The sequence below is a fragment of the Triticum aestivum genome, chromosome 4A (assembly GCF_018294505.1).
Source record: "Triticum aestivum cultivar Chinese Spring chromosome 4A, IWGSC CS RefSeq v2.1, whole genome shotgun sequence".
Lineage (NCBI taxonomy): Eukaryota > Viridiplantae > Streptophyta > Magnoliopsida > Poales > Poaceae > Triticum > Triticum aestivum.
The window spans coordinates 604279046-604294731 of record NC_057803.1 but is presented as its reverse complement, the minus strand read 5'-3'; the positions used below and the strand labels follow the sequence as shown (position 1 = coordinate 604294731).

The following is a 15686-nucleotide window of genomic DNA, read 5'->3' as shown; positions in this document are numbered from 1 at the left end:
GGGGGGGGGTAGAGTTTGAGACAGGAACCCCTTAGGAGTTGAACTTGAGCATGAAGCACCGTTTAAGTTTGAAACTATTATTCTAAAAAACATTAATTAATTAGTAACACTAATATTTCTTGAATAAATAGTTTGACCATAGTTTAATCAGAGTTTGACCAAAATTCAAAAAAACTGAAATATGAGGATAAGTTTTTTCCTTTCAGAATTTGAGGATTCTAGAAATTTGCACAGCAGCCTATGGTAGTCGAAATCGGAACCAGATATTCGTGCTGAACATTTGGATATATTATACGTTTTTTTCCGACATCCTATGCAAAAGTTATAGCCATTTTACTTTTTCATAACACTTTTTTTTTGCAAAACATGTCCAAATTTAAGTTTTTTAATTTTCCTAACTAGTAGATGTAGTAATATAACTACACCTCGAAGGATTTTAATTTTTGAAGTTTTTATTATTTTCTTTTGTTTTTTTCGAAACTGAAATGGCGATACACGTGTGGGGCGGGGGGGGGGGGTACAGTTTGAACCCCTTTAGTCCTGGATGGTGTCCATCCAATTCTACCGTCGACTACATCTGCTAGCACCGTCTCAGCCAGAGTCACAACTAAGGTTAACCAAGGCAAAGTCACGCTCTATTAAAGTGGCAAAAACAATTACTTTTTAATATAGCAAAACTAATTCTATCAACTATTATTAAAGGCTAAACAACTAAATGTCCCATTTGAACCGGGGCTAATGCCTTCCCGACGGCCTACCCGCTTGAACCGGGACTAATGCTCACATTAGTCCCGGGATATATGCATATGGATTTGTAGATCGCTATGTTCACCGTTCATCAAGTTGGCATTGTCTCGGTAGTTGTTCTGGTCATGAATTCATACCCGTCATGATCGTTCACACACATACACCATACTCTTAATGGAGTAGTAATGAACGGGCAGGCAAGGGTAGTTATGTGACAACATCCAGTGATAGGCATGACCCCAGATTGTACATGCTTGTTTGAACAATGATTTTTTTTCTAACTTGCTACCCTCCCGCAATATAAATACTGGCAACAGGTGCATGGAGATGAATCAAACTGTCGTTCAAAAAATAGTTTCAGATGCAATACACGTTGTGTACTCCCTTCGTAAAGTTTGACCAAGTTTATAGAAAAGAATACAACCCTTTATCATAACAAATGTATACGATGTGAAAGTACATTCAGTAATGAATCTAATGATATTGATTTGTTATTGTATATGTTAATATTTTGTCTATAAACATTATGAAAGTTTACAAAGCTTGAATTTGACTAAATCTAATATGTGAAGTAAATAAAACAGAAGGAGAATTAGTAACATAAATGCAGTGCTCCCGTGGTGTAGTGGTCCCTTGGCAGGGAGTGATTGCAGGCAAAGCACATTTTTCTTTTGCGAATGCAGGCAGAGCATATTGATTATGGATTGCATCATTAAAGAGTAATACATGAGTGACTAACTAATTTTTTTCAGATTCTGTAATCAAATATGTACTCATATACTTTTAGTGAATGAAAAGTATCATGCTGGAACCATTTCTTCGTGATCCATGAAGATGCTCTCCTAATATCTTGAATTTCACAAAGCGTTTTAATTTGGACCCTGATAAGTGCCACACGTATAGGCTGAAGTAGGTCGCGCCACACGCCCTTCTAGCCATCCATTGTGACACAACAACCTTTTTTTTTCGCACATACATGCAAACAGGAAAGTAAACTGATGATATCAACGGAAATCTTTTAGGTTTTTCAATCTTTAAAATGTTTTATCTCTTAAATGACAAATTTGATTGAAAATCCGTTTTCACCATTAAATCTGTCGCAACGAGAACTTCAAAACTAGATCCACTATCGATATGTTTGGACGATATTTTTTAGCGGTCAAATGTTGTCATATCTATTTAACATAAATTGACATGATGTTTACATTGAAGTTACCATGATATATTTCAACTACTTTTTCTTCTATATTTAAAGCAAATTTTGACATGTTATAAAAAAATAAATTAAGAAACTACACCTGCCATGATCCATGAAATATTTTTTACATTGTTCATAATTAAAAAAATCATCGTCAATTACTTTAAAAATGCATGGTCCATTACTCAAATTTGCCATGAACCAGAAACTAAAATTGCCATGGTGAATTACTTAAATTTGCCATGATACATGCACAAAAAATTGCCATGGCTGATATAAAAAATTATTTTCCATGGTCAAAACACTAGAATTGCCATGGTCAAAATATTAAAATTGCCATGATCTATAAACTAAAATGGCTATCATAAATTACTAAAAATTGCCATGATCCATGAATTAAGTTTGTCGTTGTTAGTTACTAAAAATTGCCATGGTCAATTAATAAAATTTGTGGTGAGAAGTAGTTGAAATAAAATTAAAATTTTAAATATAGAAGAAAAATAGATGAAATTTTAAAATTGCAACTTTAGTGTAAACACTATGGCAACTTTTGTCCCCCCCAAAAAGTCGTCGAAACATATTAATATGGAATCTAGTTATGAAGATCTAGTCGAGACGGATTTAATGATGAAAACACATTTTAAATCAGATTTTTTTAAGAGATAAACATTTTTAATTCCGAAAAACTAGAAAAAACCCGCTGATGTCATACTATTTGATGTGGCAAAATAGAAGGTAATGAAGGCGTTTGGACCATGTTATTTCGTGTCACACGTGTGGCACTTATCATTTGGGTTCAATTTTTTGCATGAACTAGTATAATGGAATTTTTAGTTTTGCAGGAGATACCAAATTAGTACAATGAATTTTTCGAATTTCTCAAAAGTTGTATCAGAAATTCTCATTTTACCACTTATTAAGCATTGACTTTAAAACCATTGGCTGAATATTTTAATAATACTTGACATAGGAGAAAAAAGTATGCAACCCTCGTGCGTGTATAGAGGAAAAAAAATTAGTAGTACACGGTTACACCAAGAAAATTCTATTTTTTAACACAGTACAAATCGTAAATTCCCACATACACACCCATACACTCACCCTAGTACGAACACACGCATTCACACTGTACCCTTATGAGCACCTCGGAGATACAACATCTCGAGGTTGATAAAGTCACCACAACCGTCTCATACTCAATGGGAACGTCTTCTTCCACTAAACGAACATCTTCAAAAAATCTAAAATAAATTTAGAAAAATGCGAGCACCAGTGCCAAGTCTAAGACTTAAAACCTGATGGACTAGTTTCACCACAAAGAACCTAACCATATAAGTTATGCAGAGATACGAGAAAAAGAAGAGGTCGAACCAAATGTTCACTTTTTCCGTGAAAAGGGAGGATTGCAAACTTTCCTATGTTCCACGGTTGCTTTTTCCTCTGTTCCAAACACATAAAAGATATTTAATCCTATGAAACGGTCTCCTTCCATTTCTCTTAGGGCATCTCCAGCCGCGCCCCCAGGAAGGCCTCCTCAGGCGATTTTTTCGCGTCGGCGCCGAAAAAACGGCCCAGTCGCGCCCCCAGGAGCCTGATTTTCGCCGGCTTGGGCCGAAAATAGCGTCGGCGGACCCAGGCCGAACCCAGCGCGCTGGGGGGCCCCGGGGGGCCGGGGCGAGCTGTTTTGGCGCGAAACAGACGCGGGCCAGCCGCGTCAGCAACTCGGCGCCTCGTCTTCCCCCAACGGCCTCGGTTCCCGCGGGGAATCAATGGCAAGGCTGCCGCCGGTCAGCCTTGCCATTGATTCCTCACGGGCGGCGCGTTCACGGGACGGCGCGCCGACGCCTCCACTCCCTCGCTCGCGTACACACGGCGCGGCCCGGCTATAAAAGCCGGCGGCCTCCGCTCACCTGCGCCCACACCAGCCCCGCCCCTCGCCGCCGTCCAGCCCTTCCTCTCTCCTCGAGCGCCGCCGCCCAGCCCCTCCCTCTACCTCTTCCGAGCCCGCCCAACCCCTCCTTCGCCATGGCAGAGCACTTCCCCCGGAGATACGGCGGTGGCCAACGGTTTTGGCCGCCGTTCGCTGCGCAAACAGGAGTCGTGGCTCTTGTTCCAGGCGAACATCCCGGCGCCGCCGGACATGTGCGCCGGGCCGACGGGGTGGAGACTCAGCGCCGGGGGAGTGCCCATTCCCCCGTTGCCCGACGCCGCGGCGGACCCGAGGTACTTCGTCGAGGAGGTCGACATCGTGCGCGCGTCCCTCACCGATGCCGAGCTCTCCCTCCCCCAGTACGCCGCCGACAACCACGCGGCCTGGGCGGCGTATTTTGAGCGCCGCCAACAGCAGCGCTTGGCGTCCACCAACGGCGTGCCGGTGGTCGGCAGCCGGCAGAACAGCGAGGGACGCTACCTCTGGTGGGGCGTCCCCGGCCGCACACTCGAGGGCGTGCTCACGTACCTCGAGGGCGGCAACGACCCGCTGTTGGCGTACCCCCGGCGAGGGTGGCCGCCCCGGCGCAGCACCAACGCGCCGGGCCATGGGCTCCAAGAAGGTTCGGCGCATCCTCTTCTTCCTCCTCCTCCTCCCGTTCTTCTTCCCACTCCTCCGGCTCTCCGGCGCTGCTCGGCGTCAAGGCCGAGCCCGCGGCGGAGACGCCGCTCGGCCGGCGCACTCGCAACGCCGGCATCGTCATCAACGAGGGCGGCCGGCGTGCCCCCTCGTCGGCTCCTCCGCGCTTCGTCAAGCCGAAGACGGAGCCGGGGCTGGCGCCGGTGAAGACGGAGCCGGGCCTGGCGCCGGTGAAGGCCGAGTTCGCCGACGACGCCGACGCCGCCCTCGAATGGGCGCGCCAGGACTCCATTGCGATGGAGAAGGCGCGCCGCAAGAAGGAGAAGGAGCGCCAGCGCGCCGCCCTATGCCGCTTCGAGGAGCGCCGACGCGGCCGCGAGGAAGGCGGGGTCGTCGTCTTGTGCGACAGCGACGACGACGACTACGCGCCGCCGCCTGTTCGCCATGGCGACGCCGGGCAGGGGTCCAGCAGGGGCGCCCGCGTCAAGGAGGAGAAGGCTGACGACGACGATGGCGGCGACGGCGGCGATGACTTCCCCCTTTCTTTTTTTTAGATTAGGTTAATGTAATGTTTGAACGAATTTCGCCGAAATTTGCCATGTTTGGCCGAAATTTAACTAGTTTTATCATAACTTCGCCGAACTTTCTTTTTTTTATTTTTTAATTCGCGCCTGGGGGCGGCCCTGGGGGCCGACTCGCCCCCAGGGCCATTTTTTGCGCCGGCTCACCCCCAGGCGGCACTTTTAGACGCCCCCTGGGGGGCCAACGGCTGGAGATGCCCTTACAGGCTTCCTTTGGCTCCAAAGCAGCCTAAAATTGGACCAAGTTTTTTGCGAATAGGGCCCATACTTATATTGAAATTAAGTTATGGTACAACTCACTCCATAGAGAAATGAAATTACAAATAGGTCCCTGGAAACAGATTCACCACACATACCAGCGCGAGATGAGGACATGCTGATGTCGCCGCCACTCCCTCCCAGAGCAGGAAGGAAACCTTGAATGAGCGCACAGATTAATGACAGATGGGAAGTCTTCACCTTCGATCCAAACAGACCAGCACACTGGAATGATGGATCAACAACGCATCACCACATGCGCCGGCTTGATAGGTCTCGAGCACGTTCAGACACTACCACCGGCGAAATCCAATAGATCTGAAGATCAGCAGCAAGCCGGAATAGCCAGGCACCCATATCCACTAACAAAGACAACAAGAACTTCATCTTCATGTGGTGAATCATTGTTTGCCCCTATCGCCACCACTGGAGTCAAAGAGATGGATGGCAGAAACTACACAACTAGGCTAGAAGAAACTACCCTACCGTACACAGGTCCACCTGGCCAGACCAGTTTCCTCTCCTCCCATGTCGATAGTGAGGCCGTCTGGAGAAGAGAACGGCGCGGATCTGGCCGGCACAAATGGATCGCTTTCTGTTCGCCTGGGCAACCACAAGCGAAACCAACACATCAACATTTGGGCTATGTCAAATTGGACCATGTTTCTTGAAGAGATCTCAAGCGCGTCCATCCAACCACTTCACTCTCTTCACCTTGTGATAGAGAGGCGGCAGTTCTTGCCTTGTTTGGACGCCAACGAGCGCGGTTATCTCCATCCCTCTCTGTCCGCTGCTCCGACGGCTGGAGGAGGGGGGTGGGCTCCCTTTTCTCTCCCTATTGGTCCAAAGGTATTAGTGTTTCATCTTTGTCTAGTAGTGCAAGTGGTGAGGTTGGTGCTGTGTCAAATAAGGTGCTATCTTCTGCATCCATCAAGTCCTCATCGTCTCGGTGGTTGTACCTGATCTTGAATGCATGCCCGTCTTGATCGTTCACACATAGACAATGTATTTGTTAACCGGCTGGCCAAGAGTTATTATGTCACAATATTCATTGGTATGCATGAACCTAGATTGTACGTGTATGTTTGGAAAACTAGATGACCCACACGTTCCAATGGATATTTGTAGAAACTTCTATCTTCATCGTATATTTCTGCAATGGATGTTTGACAAGCTTTATGCCACATGAAGTAAACGATTGCATGATAGCCATTCAATCCTTCGTCGTAGATGTTCGAAACTTTGATCTACAAAGTGTCAATATTCTTTGGACGCCGATAACTGCCACACATGTGGTGTATCGGGTAGTTGTGCCGCGCGCCCTGTGTGGCACGGAGACAACCCCGCCCGCACGACGGCGTTCGGGCGCACCCCTCCACAGCCCGCACGTTCGGTGCAGCGCGATCGCCCCACACGAGCACGTCCGGGCGAGCGAGCACGTGGCCCGCACGACCCCGTCTCGGCCGTCGCCCCTCCCCGCCTGCGAGCCACACGCCCCGTGTGGCAGTAACCACGCGTCCCGCCGCGATTGCCATGGTCCGGACCCTCTTCAGTTGCCATGTTGCCATGTTGCTGAACTGCAGTTGCCATGTTGCTGAACTACAATTGCCATGTCGGACAACTACAGTTGTCATGGTTGCTCAACTGCAGTTGCTATCTTAGGTCAAGTGTCGGATGCCATTTTTGGGCAACTGCAGCTGTTGCCATGTATGGTCTGGTCTACTACGGTAACCATGATTTGAAAAACTTTAGGGGTTGCCACCTACTAACACTGGACAGTTGCCATGTAGCACTAAAAAACATGGCAAAAAACATGTTCCGGGTAAAAGAGAGAGTTGCCATCTGCTTACAAGCACGCTAGGGCAGTTGCCATGTACCCCTGCAAAAACACATGGCAACTGATAGCTTTTGGTGTGTGAGAGAGGAGACGGGCATGTGGGCGACGGTGGTATCTTTAGGAGTTGCCACCTACTAACACTAGACAGTTGCCATGTAGCGCTACAAACAGACGTGGCAATAAATAACATGTTCGGGTAAAAGAGAGTTGTCATCTGCTTACAATCACAAAATAGGATAGTTGCCATGTATCCTTCAAAAACATGGCAAATGATAGCTTGGGTGTGGGAGAGTGAGAGAATGGGCACTCGTGAAAGACGGGGAACAGAGGTGGTGTGCGGCGTGCGGGCGCGACAGCAGTTCCATCGCACGCCCCAACTGGCAACCGTTGACCGCGGAGAGAAAACCGGCATGCGGGCGAACTCCCTCACACGCCACACGCACGAGTTGTCCTACGTGGCACACAAAAACAGCCTTTTCATGCCAAGATTCGTGCAAAAGGCGCTGGATGGTGATGAAGGCGTGTGGGCGAGTTGGCTAACGACCACACGTGTGGGCGTTAGTGTTTTCGTATTCTTTAACCCAGATGCTAGAGTACAATACAATTTGTTATTTTAGGTGGACCAAACAACTGTGACACTCCTAAATACAAACTATCTAAATTCATCATACGTGCCCTCAGTTGCCGGTTGAAATGGACATATAAAAAATAATTTCATAGTAGCGCATCAGAAGGCAACGGTTATATTCTGATCCCTAGCACAAATGCACCCCGATGAACAATAAAATCAAAAAAAATAGTAAACAAATTCAAAAAGTTCTGAATTTTTTTCGTGTTAAACTTTGACAATTTTTTTATATGTTTGCGAATTTTCAGAACGAAATGACATTTGTGGAAATCATGGCAGAAAAAGTAAAATTAGCACTCAAAATATTTTCAAAACTAGCATTTTTGGGAACATGGATTTTGTTTTGTTTTACCACGACTTCCAGGAATGTCACTTCGTGCTGAAATTGTACAAGCATAGAAAACATTTGGCGAAGTTTAACAAAAAACAAATTTAGAATTTAATATTTTTTCACTATTTTTTTTTCAATTTTACTGCTCATCATGGAGCATTTGAGCTCATGAGCAAATACTCTACGTTCATAAGAAGGGAACTATTGATGGACTGAAGGAGGCATGCATGTAATTAATCCGGTGATGCGGCATAGCTACATGTGCTCTAAAAGAAACTTTCTCTCTCTCGTTTGGTTTGCACTGGTGAGAAATGCATGGAATTTGGATTTGCATATCGCTAGCTTTCTCCATCCAGCAAGTCATCATCGTGTCGGTCGTTGTTTGCGGTCATGAATGCATGCCTGTCTTGACCGTTCACACACAACCGCCCTAATATATATCAACCTTTAGGTCAAGAGTAGTTATATCATCACAACACAAACGATATGCATGACCCCAGATTGTACGTACGTGCTCGGACAGTTAGATTAGATCGTGGTTGGCATGACTTAGAGCATCTACGGCCGTACTCTCCAAATTGATCAAACGGACACACGACCATTGATCAGAGAAGAGGGAGAAGAAAAAAATATTGACTCAACTGAACCCCTCAAAGCCTTCTAAAACACCCAGGCTGTTCGGCACTTCTCATATATGGGGGCAATACGAGAAATGTCCGGACGTGTCCCGTCAATGGACCTGCGTCCGTCACATAGGATTTGGCCGACCACGGATCATCTTTTCTCTTTTTTTTTAGTTTTTCTCTTTTTTCTATTTTTTCATCTCCATCAATCACATGCATATGACCAGATGTAATGGGGAAAAGTGGGGACTTAGCTGTGGAAAAAATTTTGAAGGCATGACCGGTCACTGTCCGTGGACGCCCACGGCGCGTCCACAGACGTTTGAGGGGCCTGATTAGGTGTATGCGGTAGTAGATGTTCTTACCTTCTATCTTCTTCAACACTTTGCAGCTAAACATTCGACTGAAAAACTTCCCCTCCGGTGCAACATAGAGACCCAGGTTGAAGCTAGGGGGTATTATAGGATGAGGATAAAAATTGAGGGGGAGAAATAGGAGGGAAATAGATCCATATATAGTGCTATGGCAAAACTCCATGAAATTACTCTTTCTCAGCTGTCACGGAACTGAAAGAGAAACCTAACCAAGGTCACTAACTTTTAGCTAACCTACAAATTATGTGTTACGTGCTTTCGTAAATAGCGACGTGGAGCATCATTAGTGGATCATTAGGGGGGACGGGGCCCACCCCCTGAAAATCAAGGGGAGCGAGAAGATTAGATAGGCAGTTTACGTAGGTTTTCGTAGCTGGTTATGTAGATGTATGATTATCGAGCTAGCAGAACTAGTCAGGTGTACTCTCTCTCTCTCTCTCTCTCTCTCTCTCTCTAAATGGCGCTTTTATTAACTCAGAATGTAGCATCAAGTGAATACAAATGATGATGAATAATACCCGACCTTTGCATAGTTATGATGCATACTGCCAAACACAGTCTAAAAAAAAGATAAAAGCTGGCATATCAGCACCAGTGGAGTAAAAAAAGGACAGTCACTATGCCTATGTCAAAAGAGGGGATGGAGGATCTCTGCCGGAGTACCGGCGGCGGCATACTTCTTCATGGCGAGGCACGCGCGGTTTCAACCAGCTGCGAGATCGGGACAACTCGACTTCCGGTGAAAATTGTGCCTGATTGAGGTCTTGGTGGATGATGGCGGAATCTCTAATGTCGTTTTCTTCTCGAGCAATCATTGTTGCAAGTCACGTCAACTCGATCAGGATGTTCTGGGGGAAACCCAAGATCTACGTCTACCGGATCAGATGATGACGACGCCTTCAGTCTCCCTCTTGGGGTATAGCTTTGGAGCAAGTGCTGGCTGGAGGGCACAAGAGGAGGAGCGGTGTTACATCTACCGCAAGGTCGAGGGTGGAACTCGGCGGCATGGCGCAACTGAGATTCGCCGACGGGCGCGTGTGGATGGATACGCGCATGATGGTTTTGTCGTGTGGCGTCGCGGTGACATCGATGATAGTATGGCCCGACGAGGTGGATACGTTGGTCACTCCTGAAGGTGGGACAACGAAAGATGGTGGTTGTTGATCCTAGAGTTGCGTGCAGAGGGTCTAGCTAGAACCGTTGATTCTCTTGGTCTGCCATCGGGTGGCTTGTTGAGGCCACTAGAATATATGTAGTGTGTTGATATGCGGTCAGGGCACGTCATCAAGGTTGTTGGTGTAGCGACAATAGCTGCCAGGAAGATGGCTTTGGATTGATCCATGCATCTGTATTTTTGGGTTCCGTGCAATAATATAATAAAATGAATGTATGCGTCGCTTTGATGCAGAGGGCAGGGGTATTCCTCCTTTTCGAACAAATAGGGTCCCAATTGCGTGCAACCTGTCCACGCATGCCCTTAGACGTTGAGCTCGTCAGTTAGAGAAGAACGGGGTGGCGGCTGCTACGTCGAAGGGGATTGGCCAATATGAGCCAAAGGTGTCTCTGGGCGGACGGTCGGTACCGGTGAAGACAGAGACCATAGGGGCAGCGAACCCGCCACCGTAGTCATGTACCTAAAATGCTACTACCTCCATTCTGATTTACTAGTCCTCATCGTATAGTGGGACATATTTTAACAATGATTTTAACTAACAACATAAATGTTATTTGTTGAAAAAAATAATATCAACAAAAACTACATTCAAATACGAATCCAACAACATAATTTTCGACGACATGTATTAACATCTTGCTGGTTAAATATATGGTCAAAATTGAACCCAAAATAAGATGGGAATAGTAAACGAGACGGAGATACTAACATGGATGGATCACCCATCTTAAGTTTTGAAATGATGACGTACAGTCGGTGACGTCGAGGATGCTGCACTGAAAGCAAGCTGGAGTAGCTAGTCTTGAAACGATCACTGGATCCAACTATAAATAAATCAGCCATCCGAGAGGAGGGACTATATCATCCAACCACACACAATCACAAGTAGCGACACTTTCTTCTTTGTTTCTTTCACTACATACTACTCCATATAATATACCAATGGGGGAGAGCCGCGGCAGCATCTTCTTCTTCGGGACCTACAGGCCACCTGTGCCCCTGGACATCTTCTCCTGCCCGGCTGATCCGCCGCCGTCATCTGCCGAGGACGAGCTTCTCCTCACCGACGACGCGTCATACAACCAGAACGGCCGGCCCGTCCCGCCGGCGGCGCTCAAGGAGATCCTGGGTTTCCTGGGCAAGAAGAACCCCGAGCTGGCCTCCGACTGCGGCGCCACCCTGGAGGACGTGGACACGGGCCACGTCACCGGCATGGTTTTCGTCTCCGAGAGGGACCGCGGCCTTGAGACGCTGCACCTAGCTCTGCGCCGCTCTACCGGGGGCAAGGTGAAGGTGCTGAGCCTGCTGGGCGACATCTATGGCTTGGACGATTTAGGCGTGCGCATGGAGGACAGCGGCTGCATCGCCGGCGGCTACATGGTGGATGGCGTCACCGTGGGCCACTCACTCGTCTACGTGTCCACCAAGGAGGAGGTAAAAGCCCGGCGCACCCCGTGGACCGTGGTCTACAGGACCGACCTTGCCGACGGCAAGACCGAGCGCCTCACTCCACAGGGCCAGTACGATCTGAGCCCGGCCGTGTCGCCGTCCGGGAAGATGGTGGCGGTGGCCAACTTCCAGAAGAGCGAGTGGAACGGCGAGATCGAGAACCTCAAGACTGACATCGTGATCATGGAGGTGCACTGGCGAGGGCTGGGGGGCGATGGCCGCAGGCGTGTGATCAAGGACGCCGGCTGGCCGACCTGGGGCAGCGACAACGTCATCTTCTTCCACCGAGGGTTCGACAAGACGCCGCCCACCAACACCGCAGACTGGGCCGTGTTCCGATACGACCTCGCGGCTCACAAGGAAGAGCGGGTCACCCCGGTGGGCATCGACGCCATGACTCCGGCGGCCATCAGCGAGACCAGAGTGGCCGTGGCGACCGTCCGACAGAAATCCAAGCAAGTCGAAATGGAGGTGGAGCGCGTGATGGATCAGTACCGGCACGTGGAGATCTTCGACACGACCACCCCTTGGTGCTCTGTGCAGATCACCCAGAGGATGAGGCCGTTGGGAGACCACTACAACCCCTTCGTGCTCGATGGCGGCAGACGCATCGGCTACCACCGCTGCAGAACCGACAAGCTCACTCCGCACGTACGTCCTAGTATATACTCCCTCCGTTCCTAAATAATTGTCTTTCTAGCCATCTCAAATGAACTACAACATACGGATGTATGTAGACATGTTTTAGAGTGTAGATTCACTCATTTTGCTCCGTATGTAGTCACTTATTGAAATCTCTAGAAAGACAATTATTTAAAAACGGAGGGAGTACTTATTTAGTACAATACGTATTTACTTCACTCCTAATTGCTTGCTTGATTATATATATTGTGTCAATCCATCTCTATGGCGTCTATCTAGCTAATCAATTAACCTAACTTTTTATTAGTTTTTTTTAATTGTCTGGATTGCTTACCACACGGCGTCACGTGGTAACTCTCTATTAGTATTAATTATCTGTGCATGCATGCATTACTGAAGCTAGCTAGCTAGTAGTTCAAAAAAGTAAGCAAAATTAGCTAACCGAACACGATCTGTATATATATATAGGGTGAGCAGAAAAGCATCGAGAAGAGGTTCGACAAGGTGCAGTCGGAGGAACCGGAGGTCGGGCTGTATAGGGTGACGGGCGTGTTCCCGTCCATCTCCAAGAACGGCAAGAAGCTGGCCTTCGTGGACAACGAGTTCCAGGCCGTGTGGCTGGTGGAGGCCGACAGCGAAGCCGCCCCGCGCGTTGTCTACAAGGCCAAGTCCAACAAGAGCGTCTTCTCCACGTCGTGGAACCAGAAGGACGAGCTGGACACGCTCTACGTCTGCGAAGGCCCAGCTTTCAGCATCGAGAAGCCGGTGCAGATCATCAGGATCCCCAACGTGTCCACCAAGCTGGACCCCGAGGACGAGGAGCAGGAGTCGTTCCCCCTCACCGACCACAAGTACAACTGCGCCTTCCCGTCCACCAACCCGGAGGGGACCAAGCTCGTGTTCCGCTCCAGCAGGGACAGGGTCCATGGAGGGAAGAGGGAGGACAAGAACCTCTTCATCATAGACGCCGAGAAGGGGGAGCACGCCGGCGTGGACCAGCTCACCGATGGGCCATGGACAGACACCCACTGCAGCTGGTCACCCAGGGAAGGCTGCGACTGGATCGTCTTCTCCTCGAGCCGCGGTAAGCCGGGCGGCGCGCCCGTTTCGGACCACGGCTTGGACTCGGGCTACTTCTCTGTCTACCTGGTGAACGCCAAGGACATGGGCGTGGTGCCGGTGCCGGTGCCGGTGCGGGTGATCCACAGCGCGCCCACCATCGCAGGACACGTGAACCACCCCGTGTTCAGCCCGGACATGATGAGCATCGTCTTCACCGCCGACCTCGCCGCCGTCTCCGTCGACCCCATCTCCATGCCGCACTTCATGCACTCGGTCAGGCCCTACGGCGACATCTTCTCCGTGGAGCTCCTCGACAGGGAGAACATGGCCAAGAACAAGGACATCCACAAGTACCACCGGGTCACGCACAGCCGCTACGAGTACTCCACGCCTACGTGGTCGCCCCACACCGACGGCCAGCAAGACCCCAACGCCAGGTGGAAGATGCTGGAGAGAGTCCCGTACATCCCGCCACGGTGCCCGTACGCGCGCGGCCAACTTGGCGAGAAGGAGGGCTGGCACATGACCGGCCACCTCATCATAGACAAGAGGTCCTGCTGATTATGAATCATCAGCGCCCGGTCCATCACTCTCCCTCTCCGGCCGTTTCGTTTCCATCTGCCTAGCTACAAATCACGCGCGCTTCTTCTTCTGGCCATACTTCACTTGTACTACTCCACGTCCAACTCTCTTCTCTTGTCGTAGCTTCATGCATGCACGCATGCATCCAGCTAGCAGTTTTCTTTCCCATGCATGAGGTACGCACCCATGCAATTAATAAAATGAGTCTGTCTAAGCCTCATCTCATCTAGATGTGACATTCTTATTTCACATCAAGTTTGCTTTATTATTATTGTCATCGCGCCTGTTAAAAATCAGTACACTGAGATTTAACCATGTCTCTGTCGACCATGCAGCATTTAATGTCATCGTTTGCAACATTTTTTCGTACCGATTGCAACATCCGTCTTGCTGGTTGTAGCATGTCCTGTCTCATCGGTTTGTAGCACGTCATCTCATCAGTTGTAACATCTTTCGTTGATGGTTGCAGCATTCCAGTTAGAATGGTTGTAGCATTTATTATTGTTTCATGCAATACCAACGCAACATTTTTCGGCGCCGTTTGCAGCATCCAGCCGTGCCGCTTGTAGCAAAAAAACCACGCTGACATCACTCGACTGAGACCACGTTAAATCTTAGTCAAGCGAGTTGTAGACACACCCTATTGTCACGTATGTTTGTTTTCCGTGTGCTTTCTCCGTACAGCCTGCCCTGCCAATAGTTCTTTTTTCATCTAGCATGCTAGCTCCCGCACGCACGCATCTACTCCCTCCGTCCCTGCGCTGTCGCTGCAGTGTCTAGACCCAGCTAGGTTGGCGATCGAGTGGGCTGGGTTGTTGATTTCCATTTGTTGCTGGGCTGGAAAAAGACAGTTCTAAGGCGACGAAGAGGCTGCGAATAGTATTTGTCGCTCTTGTCCAGCGAACACCTGCACAGTCTGCATGGTCTACAGGTAGCACCCACAGCGCCACCAGTGAACCATCTTCTTTTTGCTGATGACAACCAGATGTTTTTCAAGGCAAATGGTGTGGGAGCTAATGAGGTGTACCATGTGCTGGATACTTATTGTCAGGCGACGAGACAGCGCATCAACTACTCAAAATCTTCAATTTATTTCAGCAAGGGGGTGCCGGACACAGGGAGACATGATATAAAGGACATTTTAAATGTCCCGAATGAAACGCTAAACGAAAAGTATTTGGGTATGCCATCAGACATTTGTAGCTCGAAGAATGGTGCTTTCAAGTACTTAAAAGACCGGCTATGGAGCAAGGTCCAAGGATGGATAGAGAGTACCCTATCATCAGCAGGCAAGGAGGTGTTAGTGAAATCAGTCGCTCAAGCTGTGCTAGTTTTCTCTATGTCGTGTTTTAAGCTGCCAAGAGGGTTGTGTGAACACTTGAATATGCTTATCAGAAAGTTCTGGTGGGGAAGCAATGAGGGAATGGGGGGAAGCCACACTGGGTTTCTTGGAAATTGATGACACAGCCGAAGGGAATGGGGGGACTCGGTTTCAAAGACTTTGAGTTGTTCAACTTGGCCATGCTAGCCAGGCAGGCCTGGCGCATACTGCAGAATTCGGAGACACTAAGCGCCCGCTTATTGAAAAGTATCTACTCTCCAACCATTGATTTCCTTTCGGGAGAATTGGG

The 15686-nt window shown here is 48.6% G+C and overlaps 1 protein-coding gene across 1 annotated transcript; it reads left to right on the top strand.

Moving 5' to 3' along the window:
• The first annotated feature begins 11195 nt into the window (after window positions 1-11195).
• Window positions 11196-14414, top strand: LOC123087453 (uncharacterized). Its single transcript, XM_044509471.1, has 2 exons — window positions 11196-12420; window positions 12880-14414. The coding sequence occupies exons 1-2, from the start codon at window positions 11263-11265 to the stop codon at window positions 14032-14034; spliced, it is 2313 nt and encodes a 770-aa protein (XP_044365406.1). The 5' UTR covers window positions 11196-11262; the 3' UTR covers window positions 14035-14414.
• Window positions 14415-15686: the final 1272 nt, after the last annotated feature.